General features: G+C 44.7%; 1 protein-coding gene across 1 annotated transcript in view; it reads left to right on the top strand.

The window, feature by feature from the left end:
* The window catches only part of MTUS1 (microtubule associated scaffold protein 1), a 175,545-nt gene that overhangs the window by 61,351 nt on the left and 99,008 nt on the right, over positions 1–15,186 (top strand). The window contains 1 exon segment of the mRNA XM_021077995.1: positions 1,574–1,769. Coding sequence (XP_020933654.1) covers positions 1,574–1,769 — 196 coding nt within the window.

Below are 15,186 nucleotides of genomic sequence, written 5' to 3'. Positions count from 1 at the left end.
GTAAGGAACAACCTGAAGAGGACGACCAGGGCAGACACATCCAAAAGGGCTTGATGTGCCCTGTCCAGAAGAGTTCACTTCATCTGGGAGGCAGAGGGAGACCCCCAGTCCAGTTAGAGAGATGGCCTTAGCAGCAGAGTGGAAGATGAGGTGGAGGCTGGTGACACTAGGACGTGGTTCCAGGCATCCTGGAAATGATGCAGCTGTACTAGGGGCAGATGGAGAAGGGGGGAGTGCTGTCAAGAGGGGATTAGGAGGTAAGAGAGGGAGCTCCTAGAAAGAGCTTTCATTGTGTAAGCTGGGTGTGAGGGCAGGTGGTGGTGACCATGAGCAGAGGTAAGTTTTGAGATGGATGGGTAACATTAGTTTAATTTTAGAAATTGCTTCATGTTCTTCTGCTGTAAAATGGACTATGATAAAAATATCAATGCTGGAGTTCCTGTCGCAGCTCAGTGGTAAGGAACCTGACTAGTATCCATGAGTGCTCAAGTTCGATCCCTGGCCTCACTCAAATGCGTTAGGGATCCGACATTGCTGAAGTTGTGGTGTGGGTCACAGATGCTGCTGAGATCCTGCTTTGCTATGGTGTAGACCAGCAGCTTCAGCTCCGATTCAACCCCTAGCCTGGGTTATTAGGATTAAGTGAGTTGATGAGTGCATTTCCAGCTCAGAATCATGTTTCCCTTCCCTTCCCTTCCCTTCCCTCCCCTCCCCTCCCCTTCCCTCCCCTCCCCTCCCCTTCCCTTCCCTCCCCTCCCCTCCTCTTCCCTTGGCAATGCCAGATCCAAGCCAAGCCTGTGACCTACACCATAGCTCATGGCAATACCAGCTCCTTAACCCACTGAGGGAGGCCAGGGATTGAACCCACATCCTCATGGATACTAGTCAAGTTTGCAACCTGCTGAGCCACAATGGGAACTCCTGGTGTTTTTCATTCTGTAAGGGCTATATGTTGGTCAGTAAAAACACCAATAATATGACTATTATCAACATTGTTAGGCGAAAGCACCTGAAGGATGCTAAGTGGATAGATGAAGAAAAGATAAATCTGTGGGAACTCGGGAGAGAGTGTGGGCTTGGACATGAGAACATTGGCTACAACAGGGGGCAGGGTCATCTGGAACTCTTCTGAACTGTGGAGAGTCCCAGTTAAGGACCCTTGTAATGACCAGCATTCAGAGATATAGAAGAATGGGGTCCAGAGAAGGAATAACCAGATAGAAGGCAAACCAAGGAAGAGGTCTTTTGGAGAAACCAAAGAAAGATGGGTCAGTGGCATTGGAGGCTGTAGAGAAGGCCTCCAGGAAAAGGACTGAAAGCTGTAGCTTGAATTTAACTTGCGGCACCAGTCACTTTGGGAACAGTTTCCCAGATGGGGACAAAAGGCAGAACGTGATGAATCAAGGAGTAAACTATGAAGAGTTTAAATTTCCTCATCATGAAAACGAAACTTAAATCTCCACCTGGCATCTCTGCTTACACAGAAATTATTTCTTTCACCCACCTAACACCACCAGGAGATGGTATGGGGAAGGGATGATCTGGACTGAAATCTTAACTATTTTTTCCACAGGGTTCTGCTCCCAAAAGGGCAACCATCTCAGGTAGGAATATAACCAAGCCCAACTCCTCCATCTTGAGGAAAATACCTGTTCCGAAAGCAAAAGTGGGGCCTTCTATTTCCTGTTGGAGGCGGAACAGTGACAGCAGAAATCTCAACTCTGATCGCACCCTATCTCCCCAGAGGATCAGGCTTGTGCCCAGTTCTGGTAAGAATCAGACTATTCAGTTGTGCCTTATAGCAGCTTATGAAATATTCGAATGTAAAAATGGGTCATATCAGGAAGGGGAGAGACAGGCTTTGGCTATAGAACTTGAACACATTGTGTCACTAAAGCGTTTAGCCTTGTGTGGACCAGTGTCTTGCACAGGGAAAAATCAAAAAAGAAGTCAAGAACTTAGCCCTTATCCTTGAGCAACATAAAGGCTAGTTGAGGGGAGATAAAGCCAACTGAAAAGCTTCTCGGAAGCATGGATATATACAGTATACGACTGGGCACTGGTTATGTATGTATCATTTCACTTTAAATGTTTCCAAATGTTTAAGTGCTTAATAATCCTTGTGTGGAGTTCATTGGTGGCCCAGCCGGTTAAGGATCTGGCATTGTTGATGCTGAGGTGCGAGTTCGATCTCTGGCCTGGGAACTTCCACATGTGTGCTGTGGGCGTGGCCAAAACCAACCAAACAAACAAAAAAACCCTTATGTGATATACTAGTTTCATAATGTGCCCTCATCCCATATGAAGAGACTAGTTTTTTGTTTGTTTATTTTTGTCTTTTTTTCTAGGGCCGCACCCAGGGCATATGGAGGTTCCCAGGCTAGGGGTCTAATTGGACCTGTAACTGCTGAACTACGCCACAGCCACAGCAACTCGGGATCCGAGCCACATCTGCTACCTACACCACAGCTCACAGCAACGCTGGATCCTTAACCCACTGAGCGAGGCCAGGGTTTGAACCCTCAACCTCATGGTTCCTAGTTGGATTTGTTAAATCACTGAGCCACAATGGAAACTCCCAGAGACTAGTTTTGTTGTTGTTGTTGTTGTTATTTTGGTCTTTTTAGGGCCGCACCTGTGGTATATGGAGGTTCCCAGGCTAGGGGTCTAATCGGAGCTGTAGCCACTGGCCTATGCCACAGCTCAGGGCAACACCGGATCCTTAGTAGCAAGGCCAGAGATTGAAAACCTGCGTTCCCATGGTTGCTAGTCAGGTTCCTTAACTGCTGAGCCACAATAGGAACTCCCAAGACTAGTTTTTTTCTTGAATGTGACTGAAAATGTATGAATTTTCAGGAATATAAGAGTGACAAAAAAGTTAAACTTTTCTAAAAAGAACTTTTATTTATTTTGGCTTGTATATTAGAAGTAGTAAAGTCAGTATCAGACGTATAAAATTTGAGAGCTTCCAGAGTAGCTGTTAAGTGTCTTCCTAAATTTGGCAGAAATTCAGATTTCACTGTGTGACAAACCACAACCAGAAATGGAAAAGTCAGCCCATTTCACAGAGACTAAGACAAATAGCCTACTAGCCCTCTCCCCTGACTGAGAACACTCTGCAGGGAACACCTGCTATACGACACTGAGCAAAGGAGAGGCATGTCAGATAGATTTAGAAGTTAACTTAGAGAAACAGCAACTACTCTTGAATGGTCTAAAAAAAAAAAGGTGCCTTAGAGTTATGTGTCTGTACATGTGAGAACGTTTTGCAGAAGCTAACAAAACCAACTAAATCCCAAGGGAATCTCTACCTGTCTACACCTCAGTATTTTCAGGTTTTATTTTCCAATCCTATTATGAAGCACTTGTGTGGGAAACTTCTAGCAGGCAGATGGGCTTTAAGAGTGATTTTTTGGAGTTCCCATCCTGGGGCAGCAGAAACAATCTGACTAGGAACCATGAAGTAGCAGGTTCGATCCCTGGCCTCGCTCAGCAGGTTAAGGATTTGGTGTTGCCATGAGCTGTGGTGTAAGTCACAGATGCAGCTCAGATCTGGTGTTGCTGTGGCTGTGGTGTAGGCTGGCAGCTACAGCTCTGATTCAACCCCTAGCCTGGGAACCTCCATATGCCACGGGTGTGACCCTAAGAAGACAAAAGACAAAAAAAAAAAAAAAGAAAAAAAAAGGATTTATTGAGGTTCAGGTTTTGTGCCCCTCGGTCTGAAGTGTCCTTAGGAAGAGGTGTGCTGGAGGAGGGGATCTCGCACATTTGTCTGTTTCTATCCCCAGAGGATCAAGGGGGAAAGAGGAATTTGTCAGCTTGAAGTGTTCATCCTTGGGGAGAAAAACAGAAGAGGTGCTAAAGACGTTGGGAGAAGCAACAGTCCTTATTTGGATGTTGCCATAGTTGGAGGAGTCATGGCCTAAGTGAGGTCAAAGCTTTGGTTCTTACTGTTGCTGCCACACAAGGCTTGTGGGTTTTCCAGATGATGCTGAGCCCCCCTCACTACTCAGGTGTCAGTGGCACATGTGGCTCGACGGCATGCCGTGGCCACTGGCAGCCTGACCTGTTGTGAGGAGCCCTGTGTTCTAGTACTTATGTGACCCCAGAGAACTACCTGAGTGAGTCATCTGCCCACCCTGGGCTGCTGTGACATGTGAAGGTTTGAGAATGTAAGGCTCTCAGCTTTCCAGGGCCTTGTCTTTCTAGGGGCAGTTTGGAGCCCACCTCATTTTCTAAGTAGTGGCTGCTACTAGTGTGATTTGTGGACCATGTGGCGTGTGAATCCCCAAAAGCCTGAAGTGCACATATTTTTTAAGAATTTAGGCCAGTAACCAGGATTTATTTTAAAAGATGGGATTCTTTTATGTAGGTGATCCTACTAAGGAGTGACACATTTTTAAATTCCCTTGGCTGTAGGCTACACAATGCCATGTCTTAGAGAAAAGCAGATCTGTTTAGTTTTAGTGAAAAGACAGGAAATTTATTGAGCTTTTATTAACTTGATTTAATATGCTGAATAATTGAGTTATGCATTCAGAGCTTTCAATAGAGCTAAAAACTAAATTATATTTTACCTAGTGGGTTTTCTATATATAAATAGGAAAAAAATTAGTGCAATTAGAAATTTTTACAGATTTGCATTTGAGATTTTAAAAATTTTAGTGGTTGTAAGACTGACTTGATTATGCTGTGTTTATATTTTTAAAAAATGAATAGCAACTACCTTGTTTGGATGCTAACAATAAATGGAGAGGTGTTTGTCTTGGGGGACAGGAAATTTAATCATCACAGAATTAAAAGTAGCACAGAAAATCAAGAAGCAAAAACAATGTGCCTTTGGATCACTGAGAGTATGTTGCCATTTACTGTACAATGAAGTGTTTGTGTCTTAGAAAATTGAAACCAAATGGATATCCTCTGTACTCATACAAAGTTTCTCTGCTGAAAGGTAACCAGCAGGAATGTTCCAGCCCACTTGGGGTTTTCAATAAATCCTTTCAGAGAACTAAGTAGAAAACCAGACCTGGAGTTGAAATAACCATTTTCTTGAAGCTTTCAAATGAGTATGAGAAAAGATTATAATTAAATCTAGTGGAACGTTCCCCTTTCACTTGTCAAAATCTGGGGATTGTACTGTCCAGCATGATGACTGGAAATTAACACCGCTGTGGGATGCATAGGGAAGTTAAGAGAGTAAAGTCTACGAGTGAGTCTCATAATAAGGGAACTTTTTAATTGTATCTATATGAGAGAATGGATGCTAACTAATCACAGTGCACGCAAGTCACCTTAAACTTACACAGTGATGTGTATCAATCATATCTCATTAAAACTGGACATAAAATGTAACTTGAAAAGTAATAGAAATTTATATGAAGCAGATTATTATAAATGATAACAAAGCAGATCCAAAGTATCTTTTTTTTTTTTTTTTTTTTTTTTTGTCTTTTCTAGGGCTGCTCCCCCGGCATGTGGAGGTTCCAAGGCTAGGGGTCTAATCAGAGCTGTAGCCACAGGCCTACACCAGAGCCACAGCAACGCCAGATCTGAGCCGCGTCTGCGACCTACACCACAGCTCACAGCAACGCTGGATCTTTAACCCACTGAGCGAGGCCAGGGATCAAACCCGCAACCTCATGGTTCCTAGTTGGATTCGTTAACCACTGTGCCACGACAGGAACTCCCAAGATCCAAAGTATCTTTGCTTTTTTGGAGTACGTATGTATTTGAACCACTCAGATTGAGATAAGCAAGGAACACTTAACTTTTTAAAATTAAAGTATAGTTGATTTACAGTGTTCTATCAATTTCTTTTGTATAGCAAAGTGACCCAGTCATACATAAATATATACATTCTTTTTTTGGGCGGTGGAGCACATCTGCAGCACATGGAATTCCCAGGGCAGGGGCTGAATTGGAGCTGTAGCTGCCGGCTTACACCACAGCCACAGCAACTTGGGATCCGAGCCATGCCTTCAACCTATGCTGCAGCTGGCGGCAATGCCGGATCCTTAACCTGGTGAGCAAGGCCAGGGTTTCAGTCCTCATCCTCATGGACATTGTGTTGGGTTCTTAACCAGCTAAGCCACAAGGGGAACTCCTACATTCTTTTCCTCATATTATCTTCCATCATGTTCTATCACAAGTGACTGGGTATGTAGTTCCCTGTGCTGTACAGAAGGAGGAAAACTCTTTCTAATAATAGTTATAATGCCAATAATAGCAGCTCACACTTATTAAATACTTACAATTTCCAGGCTCTGTCTTTATTGCTTCCCCTATAAATTCATTTAGTCCTCACATTGGCTCTCTGAGGCTTGTCTGCATTTCGTAGATGAGGAAACCGTATCGGTGAGGTTAAATTAATGTGTCAAGGTTATGCAGCTAGCAAGTGGCAGAGATAGATTCAGACCAGGTGAGGGGGCTCTGGAGTCCACTCTCTGAACTTTCACATTCTTAGTCTAAAGAAACACTACTAGTCTGACCATGAGCTTTGAAAAATTAAAATGCTTACGCTCAGCTGCATGCTTTAGAAATGGCAGCATTTCTCTTGCCGGGTCCTCAGGTTAACAGTTTACCACGATGTAAAGGATTTTATGTAGTTACTGCAGATGAGGACTGCTGAATAAATAACTGCTTAGGAAATACTTCAAGACAGGCACCTTCAGAGACCGCCTACCTACCCTCTTTCAGAGGTAATTCCAGTTCTTACCAGGTTTTAGATTATAAATGTGTGTGTTCCTTTAGACACACGTGTAATTGCCCTGCCAGAGACCAGCCTGAGCTAGACAGAATTACAGAAATAGAGCAGAATACACTCCCTGCCCCGTGGCTCCTTGAAATCACCCGGGGAGGGCAAATGCATGTTCTTGCAGCAGCCACAGAGCCGCACAAAGCAACCTGTAAGGGGTGTGGCAAAGGTCCTTACTGCTTGAAGATTTGGAGGAAAAGAATATGCAGGGGCCCATTTGGTCATACCTGAGCCTGCAGAAAGGCCTCGTGAAAGAGCTGTGCTTCTCTTTCTCTACAGGGAAACACAAAGACCATTTCAAAAGGGTAAACCTTTGTTTTAATTCTGTTTATTGTGTGTTAATAAAATAAATTCCTCTCAAACCAGGAGTACATCCCAGATCTGTAATGACTTGTCTATCCTGGTAGGTTTCTCTTTTTTCCTGCTCAGTTGTTTTTGTAAACGGACTTGCTTATTTAGTGTTGTATTGATTGGGCCTTTTTTGTTTTTGTTTTCGTTTTTTTTTTTTTTTTTTTTTTTTTTTGTCTTTTTTGTTGTTGTTGTTGTTGTTGTTGCTATTTCTTGGGCCGCTCCCACGGCATATGGAGGTTCCCAGGCTAGGGGTCGAATCGGAGCTGTAGCCACCGGCCTACGCCAGAGCCACAGCAACGCTGGATCCGAGCCGCGTCTGCAACCTACACCACAGCTCACGGCAACGCCGGATCGTCAACCCACTGAGCAAGGGCAGGGACCGAACCCGCAACCTCATGGTTCCTAGTCGGATTCGTTAACCACTGCGCCACGACGGGAACTCCGATTGGGCCTTTTTTGTAGGCTAGAGTTTGAGAGAGAGAGAGAACAAGCAAAATTATGAGAAATGTATTCACACTTGCAGAAGTTAATTATTAAGAACCAGAAATTATCATCTAGTAAATAAATATTCTAAAAATGAACTTTATTTTTGTTTATTTTGCTTTTTAGGGCCACACCTGCAGCATATGGAAATTTCCAGGCTAGGGGTCCAATCAGAGCTGCAGCTGCCAGCCTACACCACAGCCACAGCAACGCCAGATCTGAGCCTTGACTGTGTCCCTACACCACAGCTCACAACAATGCCAGATCCTTAACCCACTGAGCAAGGCTGGGGATCGAACCCGCATCCTCATGGATACTAGTCGGGTTTGTAACCCACTGAACCACAACAGGAACTCCCTAAAGGGAAATTTAATGTGTTGCTTATAGATGTTTCTGTATTTGTATGTAATTAAACCACTTTTTAAAAGATTTTATCTTAAGGTTTCTTTCCATAAACAAAGTAACAGTAGTAGGTGTTTTGAGTGCTGATGAAAGGGATTCCAAGATTTCTAAGTGCATAATTTTCCTCCAGTTCTCATAACTCATGAGGTGTCCATACTATGATAATTCCCTTTGTACAGACGAGGATTTTGAGGTATGGAAAGTTGAAGCAATTTCCCAAACTTACACAGTTAGTAACTGGTAGAAACAGGAAACAGGCCAGATTAGGTCCTAGGGTCTCTGGTCCTGACCCCTGTCCCTTGCATATATGCAGTACTTCTGATACACAAGTCACTGAACAAGGATCTTTTGAGTGCTTGCTTGTACTAGGAACCATTCTAAGTGCTGGGCAGGGAGAGGCCCCACAGAAGAGAGATTCTTGCTCTTGCTAAGCTTAAATTCTAGTCAAAAATAAGCTACCTAGTTAAAATGTTTAGTATATAAGATGACAGAGCTAAGGAGAAAAACAAAGTGGGGGTGGGGGAAGGGAGGGAGTTAGGTCTTTAAATAGGATGACACATTTGAGCCGGCGCTGGGAGGAGGAGGGAAATGCTTGGCTTTCAAAGAGAAGGGCTTTCCAGGCAGAGGGAGCAGCAAGTGTGGGGATCAAGATGAGGCAGCTGGGAGAGGGGAAGCATGCTTGAGGAACAGAGAGCTGCCGGTGTGTGTGTTACAGGGGCCAGGGACCAGGGATAGCGGTTGAATTGGAGCTGCAGCTGTCAGCCTACACCACAGCCAGAGCAACACCAAATCTGAGCCACGTCTGTGACCTACACCACAGCTCACGGCAACGTCGGATCCTTAACCCACTGAGAGAGGGCAGGGATCGAACCCACTCCTCATGGATACTAGTTGGATTCTTTTCCACTGTGCCACAACAGGAACTCCATCATTGTGAATTCTTGATCATTTTACAGGCATGCCACACAACTCTACTCCCTTGGCAAGTAATTCTGGAGAAGATTGCTTTATGGAATGACTCATAAATGCTGCAGTCTGCCTTATTTATCCATTATCTGTTTTGAGTGTCTGCTTAGTGCCAGGAAGTCTACTAGATTCTGAGAATATAAACATGATTGATATGCCCTTTGAATGGGCACAGTAGTTTGAGGGCGAGGTAAAAAGGGATGTTTGAGAAAATCATTTGAATGCAGCTTCTTTACTTTGCACACCCCAGCTGAACTGTCCTGTTCTCTGTGATACTTTGCATTGGTTTTCTGTGCTATAATTATTTCCTTCCATATCTGTGCGATCCATAAGGATAGGTCCAGGTCTTGGTTATTTTTATATTTTCCAGCACTCAGCACAGTGTAGCTATTACACAACAGGTGTTTAAAAGTGTTGTTTGGTGTGCTTTGAATGGAAACTTGTATGAAGCACTGTGTGTCCACAGGCAAGGGAATACCACCACTTCAGCCTGAGGCAAGACTGGAGAAGAGTGGTCATATTGAGCTGGGCTTGGAATGTGCCCACAGTGGGTTGCCAGGCACGGAAGGTTGCTGGCTTTCCCAAGGGCGCAAATGCAGAGTTGGGAAGGTTATGGGGTGGGAAGGCCGAGGGCAGGATCAGCATGCCTTGAGCAGGCTGTGTGCTGGGTGAGTGACGGGGAAGCCTCAGGGAAGGATGAAGCAGGTCAGTGCTAACAGCCTAGGCACAAACTTGGAAGACTCATGTCAGCATTCAGGAGTAGGATGCAGAGCAAAAATATTCAAAATGTTTTGGAGGAAGAGGGACCGTTACGCTCCTCCATGGGTGGTGACTAGTTGCCAGTGTTTCCTCAGCTTTCTTGCGTGTGGCTGGGAGACGTAGTAGGGAATGGAGCAGCAAGCAGGGATTGTCAGAACGACAGTGATGGGTTAGTTTGGGGCATGTTGAATTTGAAGTGACTAAAGACTGAGAAAGCACCGCAGTGGGGTGTGTGCATGGTTGAGGTTTCAGATAGTAAAAGTGTGCAGGAGTTCCCGTCGTGGCGCAGTGGTTAACGAATCCGACTAGGAACCATGAGGTTGTGGGTTCGGTCCCTGCCCTTGCTCAGTGGGTTAAGGATCCGGCGTTGCCATGAGCTGTGGTGTAGGTTGCAGACTCGGCTTGGATCCTGCGTTGCTGTGGCTCTGGTGTAGGCCGGTGGCTACAGCTCCAATTCAACCCCTAGCCTGGGAACCTCCATATGCCGCAGGAGCGGCCCAAGAAATAGCAAAAAGACAAAAAGACAAAAAAAAAAAAAAAAAAAAAAGTGTGCAGAGGGTGAGAAAGCCTGGGGGGGACAGAGCTGATAAAGACATGAGCTACAGGGCTGACGGACACCCAGGCGATGGGAACGTCAGAACGTGTCTAGGGCATAGGCATGTTTGCCTCCGGAGTGTAGTGGGTAGATTCAGAGCCACCTGGGTGTGACGTGGGGGGTGCTTAAGCATAAAAATTGAGAGTAGCCGCTGAGGATAATGAACAGCTTCCTCTTTTGTGTTTTCTGTCTCATTTTTAAGAGGTTAGGGGATTTCTTTCAGGTGAGCGTGTGCAGGTTTGATTGACTGGCTTCGTTTTGTAGCCTTGGCAAGGGAAAGGAGCTGAAGACAGTGTTCATTTTCGAGCCTAGGGCACCTTGCTGTTCAGATCTGCTCTGCCCCTGAACCTTGACTTCTAAAGAGCTGGGAGCTCCCCCTGTGCCCCTCCTCCTCTGCTCTTGTTAGGAATTCTCAGTGCACTGCCAGGTTGGTACATCCGCTGATGAATGGATGAAGGCCCTTGTTCCTCTGCTCTGTGGTAGCCTCAGAGAGAGGATGCAACCCCTCTAAGCCTTTGACTCATGACACCTTTAGTCGCAGGGCACGTGTTCCCAGCTGAAGCAGCAGACATCCTGTGAGCACACTTGCAACAACAGGCACTGAGGGCATCGCCACAAATGCTGAGCTTCTCTGTAATTCGAGTCATCATGAGAACCTTGTTTGAGGGTTGTTCTTATTTCTCCGTCAGATTAATGGCCTCTTTAAGACGCACTGTGTTTCCGTCGTGACTCACCTTTACTGTTGTGACTTTTGTCTTTTGAGTTTACTCTTGAATTTAAGCAAATGGTTATGTGAGTACAGTTTCTTGTACCCTCCTGATGTAATATTGTCTAATTAGCTAACGCAAGAAGGTGGGATACCAAAGTCACAATCAGCAGCATGTAAAGGTAGAAATGTTACCGAAACTCCATGATTTGTTCCCTTAGGAGATGGTGGGAAAGTATGCGGCATGCAAATCATGCTCCAGAGCTTGAGGCGTCGTGGGATGAGTAAGATGTGGTTCTTGCCCTCGAGGTGTCAGCCAGGGTGGGGAGACGGCAAATCCGTCCCTCACCACATCTGTCCATAATCGTTAATATTAAAAGAGCTGTAGCGTTTAAGAAGAGGGTAAGATGACAAATATCCAAGTTTGCTGACATTTTTCTTGCAATAATAATATGGACAGTTGCTCCAATATAGTAGAAGTGCACCTTTACATATGTAAGGTTGCTTTAGTCTTCAGGCTCTCTGCTGTTTAATTTTTGCCACTGAGACCCCAGAATTAAAAATGAGAAGGATACCTATAGATGGAGGTGTTTATCAGGACCTTGCTAGTACACTAGGAAGTAGAAATGAAGGGCCAGTTATAGACTGTAAAGATTAAGAGCAGAGTCATTACCGAGGGCATGGACAGAGGCAGGCAGGCCGGTGGGCGATTGGGTGTCCTGGCAGTCAGCAAAGAGAAGAGGTTCAGACAGCGCCCTGGTCTGTCCGTGTCAAGGGAGGAATGTGGCAGGCGTAGTCCCAGGCAAGAGAAACCTTTTTCTGCCACTCTCATGTCTTGTGTTTACTCAGTTAATTTGGATATCACAGCAGGTTTCCATGCCCCCTTTCCAGTAAGTCATTTTAAAAGTATAGCACTTCAGAAATGGGAAGGAGGTGGCTCGGTAGGTTAAGGATCCATTGTTGTTACTGCTGTGGCATGGGTTTGATCCCTGGCCCAGGAACTTCTGCATGCCCCAGGAGCAGCCAAAAAAAAAAAAAAAAAAAAAGGGAAAGAAAAAAAAAAAAATGGGAAGGGGAAAGTCACCCTTAATCTCATCAATGTCAAATAGTCTTTAACTTCATAATTTATAGCTATTCAGTGCCTTTTCATTTTGCATATTCTCATGCACATATGCTTACATGTTTCTAATGGGGACAAACATTTGTTACTGTTCTAGAAACCCCATATCTAACAGTTAGTTAGCACTTAGTTGACTGAATTTTCTTTTTCATTTAAAAGGTGTGTTGCCTATTTTCCTAGATTCTTACATGTTTAAATATTCTTTAAAAATATAGTTTTCATAAAAAAAGTAGAAGTACAGTTTTCAGTGACTGTACGTCACTATCCAAGTGTGCCGTGATTTAGTTCTTCAGACTTCTTCGAACATTAGGTTGTTTACAGTGTTTTTCAAAATGTTGAAAAATCTGCACTGAAGAACTTTGTACATCAATACTTAATAAGCTGGTCAGATAAATTACTGGGATGCATTCCTGTAGGTGGAATCAGAGGGTGTGGGCAATTTAAAGACTTGATCCATGTTGCCAAGTTGCCCTTCAGAAAGAGCATACAAGTCTGGGAATGTCAGTGTGCTTGCCAGCGCCCCAGCCAATATATGTATTTTAATTTCTTTTTTGTAGTCAAAGTACAGTTGCTGTACAATATTGTATAAATTACAGGTGTACAATATAATCACAATTTTTAAAGGTTATGCTCCCTTTACAGTTATTATAAAATACTGGCTGCATTTCCCGTGTTGACATTTCTAACACTGTTGCCAAGTATCCACTGTTTAGGAAAGTCCAAAATGGTGTCTTATTTTAACTGGCATATGCTTGGCACCCAACTATTTGTTGGATAAATGTAGATACTTGAAGGGCCAGTTATAGACTGTAAAGATTAAGGGCAGAATCATTACCGAGTGCATGGACAGAGGCAGGCAGGCCGGTGGGCGATTGGAGTGAATACCAGTTAAATTCTGATGGGAGAGACAGGCTGTTCCTAAATAAAGTATAGAAGATGTTTGATAGTGTACAGCACTACACCTGTTTATTAACCTCTGAATATAATTTTATGCCATTAAAGAGAGAAAAAATACACAAATAGGGGGAGATAGGAAATGTCAGGGTGTGTGATTGTGGGAGAGAGAGAGGGGGTGGCCTTTGAGTGAAGGCCAGGGGTGGGCAGCCCTGTGCATAGCTGGAAGAAAACCATACCAGTCAGGGTAAACAGCAAGTGGAAAGACCCCACAGTGGAGCTGAACTAATCGCTCTAGGAATAGCAAGGAATGAAATGAGGAAAAGTGAAACAGGAGATGAGGTTTGAAGGTAGTGGAGAGCCAGATCATATACAATCTTGAAAACCATAAGGACTTTGGCTTTAAACCAAAGTGACTTCATTTTAACAGAATTACTCTGACAGCTGTGTGTAGAGAATACCCTGGATGGGAGTGAGGGCGGGACCAGAAAGATCAATGAGGAGGTTTCGCTGTAATCATGGCAGGAGATTGTGGCTTCCACAGGATTGTGGAGGGGTGGGGTGGGGGGTTAGAGCGGGGCCAGATTCTAGATGTATGTGTTGAAAAGAAAGCCAAAGGGACTTGATGATGGGATGAGGGGTGAGAGCAGCAGTGAGGAGTCAGATGACTGGAATCATCTTGATGTGAGCAGTGGCAGGATGCTGTTACCATGAGCTGAAGGGGGAAGGATGATGGAGATATGGATGGTGGGATCTCCAGTCTGGATATCACCATCTCAGTTGTACAGACGTCAAGTTGAGATGAGTGATAGATACAGAAGTGAAGGTATAGAGTAGAAAGTTGGATGTACAAGGCAAGAGTGCATAGGAGAAGTCTGGTCTAGGGAGGTAAATTTGGAATTCATCACCATTTAGATGTATTTTTTTTTTTTTTTTTTTTTGTCTTTTGTCTCTTTGTTGTTGTTGTTGCTATTTCTTGGGCCGCTCCCGCGGCATATGGAGGTTCCCAGGCTAGGGGTTGAATCGGAGCTGTAGCCACCGCCTACACCAGAGCCACAGCAACGCGGATCCGAGCCGCGTCTGCAACCTACACCACAGCTCACGGCAACGCTGGATCGTTAACCCACTGAGCAAGGGCAGGGACCGAACCCGCAACCTCATGGTTCCTAGTCGGATTCGTTAACCACTGCGCCACGACGGGAACTCCACCATTTAGATGTATTAAAGCCACTAGACTGGGTGAGATCACCCAGAGTGAGTGGAGAAAGAGAACAGGTCAAGGGCACCTGTTCACCTTCGGGGAACTCCATGGTGTACTCTGTACTACCTCTGGAGTCCTCTGAAGCTTTAAAGGGCTAGGGAGGTAAAGAGAAATTACAGAGAGACCAAGACGGAATAATAGGCAGGAAGGCAGAAGGAAAGTCCCTCGAGAGGGGTGTTCAGGAGGACAAGTGAAGAAAGCTGTTCAAGGAGAGAGGAGGAATCCACTGCATCAAGTGTTGCTGATGCAAGAATACGGTAGTTGAATACACAGTTGGGTTTAAACCAGAAGGTTGTATATTTCTTTAACAGGAAGCTGAAGATAGGCAGTTCCTGGGTTGGTGAGTCAATTACATCATCTTTCTGTCCATCCTCTTGTCCTGCCTCAGCTGTTGTCGGTGACTTTTCAGTTAAAATATGGTCGCTAAGAGTTCCAAGTGCTAAGTCCTATTGCTGTTGAGCCCAAAGGCTGGGAGTGAGGGATGGACAGTGTCCAGAGCAGGGCCCTCCTGCCATGCCTGCCTACCTTTACCAGGGGGGAAAGACCTTATTCAGCACTTCACCCCTGGCAGGCTCATCTTTCATCTTCCTGGCGCAGACCAGATCGCAGAGGTCACCTCCAATTTGAAGAAAGGTTGGGAATGAAAGTAGTGGGCTTTTTAAACCCTTCGTAAGGTGTGAGTAATGGAAATGGAAGTTAGGAATGACTCTTGGGGAGCCGGGAAAGATGTTAGACATGATAAGGTTAAACTAAAAAAAAAAAAAAAAATTGTACTGACTATATTAATTTACTTTTTTTTTTGTCTTTTTGTCTTTTTGCCATTTCTTGGGCCACTCCCGTGGCATATGGAGGTTCCCAGGCTAGGGGTCGAATCAGAGCTGTAGCCGCCAGCCTA

Source organism: Sus scrofa, chromosome 17 (assembly GCF_000003025.6).
Source record: "Sus scrofa isolate TJ Tabasco breed Duroc chromosome 17, Sscrofa11.1, whole genome shotgun sequence".
NCBI lineage: Eukaryota > Metazoa > Chordata > Mammalia > Artiodactyla > Suidae > Sus > Sus scrofa.
This window is presented reverse-complemented; position numbering and strand designations above follow the sequence as displayed.